This window comes from Capsicum annuum, unplaced genomic scaffold (assembly GCF_002878395.1).
Source record: "Capsicum annuum cultivar UCD-10X-F1 unplaced genomic scaffold, UCD10Xv1.1 ctg4460, whole genome shotgun sequence".
Classification (NCBI taxonomy): Eukaryota; Viridiplantae; Streptophyta; class Magnoliopsida; order Solanales; family Solanaceae; genus Capsicum; species Capsicum annuum.
In genome coordinates, this window is record NW_025852142.1 from 38,650 (window position 1) to 41,060 (window position 2,411).

General features: G+C 35.5%; 1 protein-coding gene across 1 annotated transcript; it reads right to left on the reverse strand.

Moving 5' to 3' along the window:
• Positions 1-400: 400 nt before the first annotated feature.
• On the reverse strand, positions 401-1,251 carry LOC124892176. Its single transcript, XM_047403570.1, has 2 exons — positions 1,097-1,251; positions 401-983 (listed from the first exon to the last, which is right to left on the reverse strand). Exons 1-2 carry the CDS (start codon positions 1,249-1,251, stop codon positions 401-403), a joined length of 738 nt encoding a protein of 245 aa, XP_047259526.1.
• Positions 1,252-2,411: the final 1,160 nt, after the last annotated feature.

Below are 2,411 nucleotides of genomic sequence, written 5' to 3' on the forward strand. Positions count from 1 at the left end.
CATGTGTAGATGATTGTAAAATGTTAAGAATGATAATGAATTGATAAAAATCTTAGAATAAAAATAATAATAATAAATTATAAAAATAAAAATATGACAACAAATTGATTAAAATCCTAAAGAAAGGATGATTATCAACAATTTTTCAAACAATTATAAAAAATGTGAAAAATTGTATTTTGTGCCCTTTAGAGACCAGGAAGCCTGAAGATGTTAATTTTAGGCACGAAGAGCAAAAATTAGGTGTCAATAGGGGGTTCTTTGAACTCCCCCTCTTCCTGACCCTATGAATTTTGCACTTTCTCTTCGTGCTTCCTATTCCAGCACTCCTCCATATTGTGCCCATATCTTATACATTCATAACAAAATTTTGGCTTTTCAATGATACTCTACTGCCTAGTCAATTGATCCATATGGTTTCTATGACAATCATATCAACCATTGGGTGGGATATATCCATCTCTATCAAGAACCGTGCATAGTAAATTCTTGTCATGTCAAGAGTATATTTGTCACTGTTCAATGGCTTTCCTAAAGCACTAGCCACCTTGCTTAAATCTTCTTGCGACCAATACCCTACTGGTAACTCATGGAAGTTCACCCACAGCGGAAGTGTTGTGATGGATTCTACATCAAACACAAAGTTTACCACCAAAGGTTTTAATATAAATGGTTTATTATGATATGTATATAGCCCCTTTTGAAGTACCTCAGCTCGATCCCCTACTGTTTCAAATTGAAAGACATAGTACCCTTCATTGTGGTAGAGAATTTGGGACTTCTTTACAAAGTTCCATACATTTTTCACAAAATTATCCATGGATTTCTCATATGGAGTATCACCCAATACATAAACAATAAGAGCAGTGGACCAGTGTTCATCAGCTGCTTTGATGTCTTCCGTTGTTAATTCCACTACCATTTGTTCATCCCGTTGATTAGGTGGACTGTATACCAGTTTAATTTCTTTACCCTCCCCTTTTCTGTGCGTTGAATTTTCTGGGACCTGTATTTCAACTTATTTTGTATCCTCCTAACTAGATTTGGCGGAATTTTTATTGGTTTCTTTCTATAATCTGGCCAAATAGTTTTGCACTCAATTTCATCTTCCAGCTCTTCCTTCTCCTGAATTATCTGGAAATTAGCTAGGAGAAAACTGCTAAAAGTGAATGGAGAGAGAGTTTGACACTGTCCATTTGTTAGAGTCACCATAGTCGCCGTAGACGTCGCCTTGTTCTGCCATTTTTCCATCTTCGATGTACGTTAGCCTCCCTCGGCTAATCGTGCTCCGAGAGCTACTTTCAGTTTAACATGCCTCTATGATTTGTCTATGAATTCCATGAATGATCTCATAACTATGAGCGGCTAATTCCCTTAGCTAGGGTTGTGGGAACCTTAGCGGATTAACAAAGTAAAGGAAGTGTCGAGTCGTTCTAGATAAATACTCTTGTATGTATTATGGTTTGCTTTGATTTTATTGATTTCTTAGTGGTGAGCAACGTTAGGATCCCACCTGTGTTCACAATGATACTGACCAGGAGGTAGCGACTGAGAAAAGAAGATCGTAACAGTGATTTAGATTTAATTGCCAAAATAAGCTATCACGAACCGAAACTGCCCTTAGTTGTATCATGGTGCTTGGAACCAAAAGTGATCTCAAGCTAATCCATGAACTGGAATACTGCTAGAGCAACTGATTTAGAATATATAAAATAGCTAAGTTTGTTATGCGGAAATATAATCATGGCATAATCTGGATCACTATACTACTGGTAAAGTTTGCATCCAGATAAAACTGAAGAGAGAACTGGAATTTACATTTTATGACTCTGACTGACTATCTATGAATCCTTTACTATACTGACTATAGATAGTTGGGACATGCCTCTAACTATAAAAAATCAATACATACGAATAATAAAATAAAGTACATGAATAACATTGACTGGAGTCCTCGAAATAAGAGAAATCATCACTTGTTGGCTGGAAGTTGCAAGCTGTCTGATTATGACGTGTAGGCCACAACTGGTACCGACATTATGAGACAATGTAGCACATTGACATATATATGGATAATTACTTTGGAATGTACTGAGTAAGTGTAGGTGAATTCGTTAAGTAAAACAAATTAAATATATAATCTTAAAACATGCATGCTAAGTGCAAGTATACTCACCAAGAGATTGAAGTAAACAGAAAGTTGTAGTATTTTAAGACATGAGCACAACATAGTCTGATAGGCTGGTGAATCACTACACTTAGTTTCTTAAATATTTACTATTATAGAATAAGTAGAATGGAAGCTGGGAAGTGGTAAAACATAAATACTGTATATACATCTCATGTAAAGCTAAACATGTTGTAAAACTATGCTAAGGATCATGTATGAATTTTGGGTCTAAAACTATAGG

Coding starts and splice junctions, on each gene's coding strand:
- LOC124892176 (XM_047403570.1), bottom strand. CDS start 1,251: ATGGAAAAATGGCAGAACAAGGCGACGTCTACGGCGACTATGGTGACT. Junction 984..1,096: donor GAGCTGGAAGATGAAATTGA/GTGCAAAACTAT, acceptor TTCAACGCACAG/AAAAGGGGAGGGTAAAGAAA.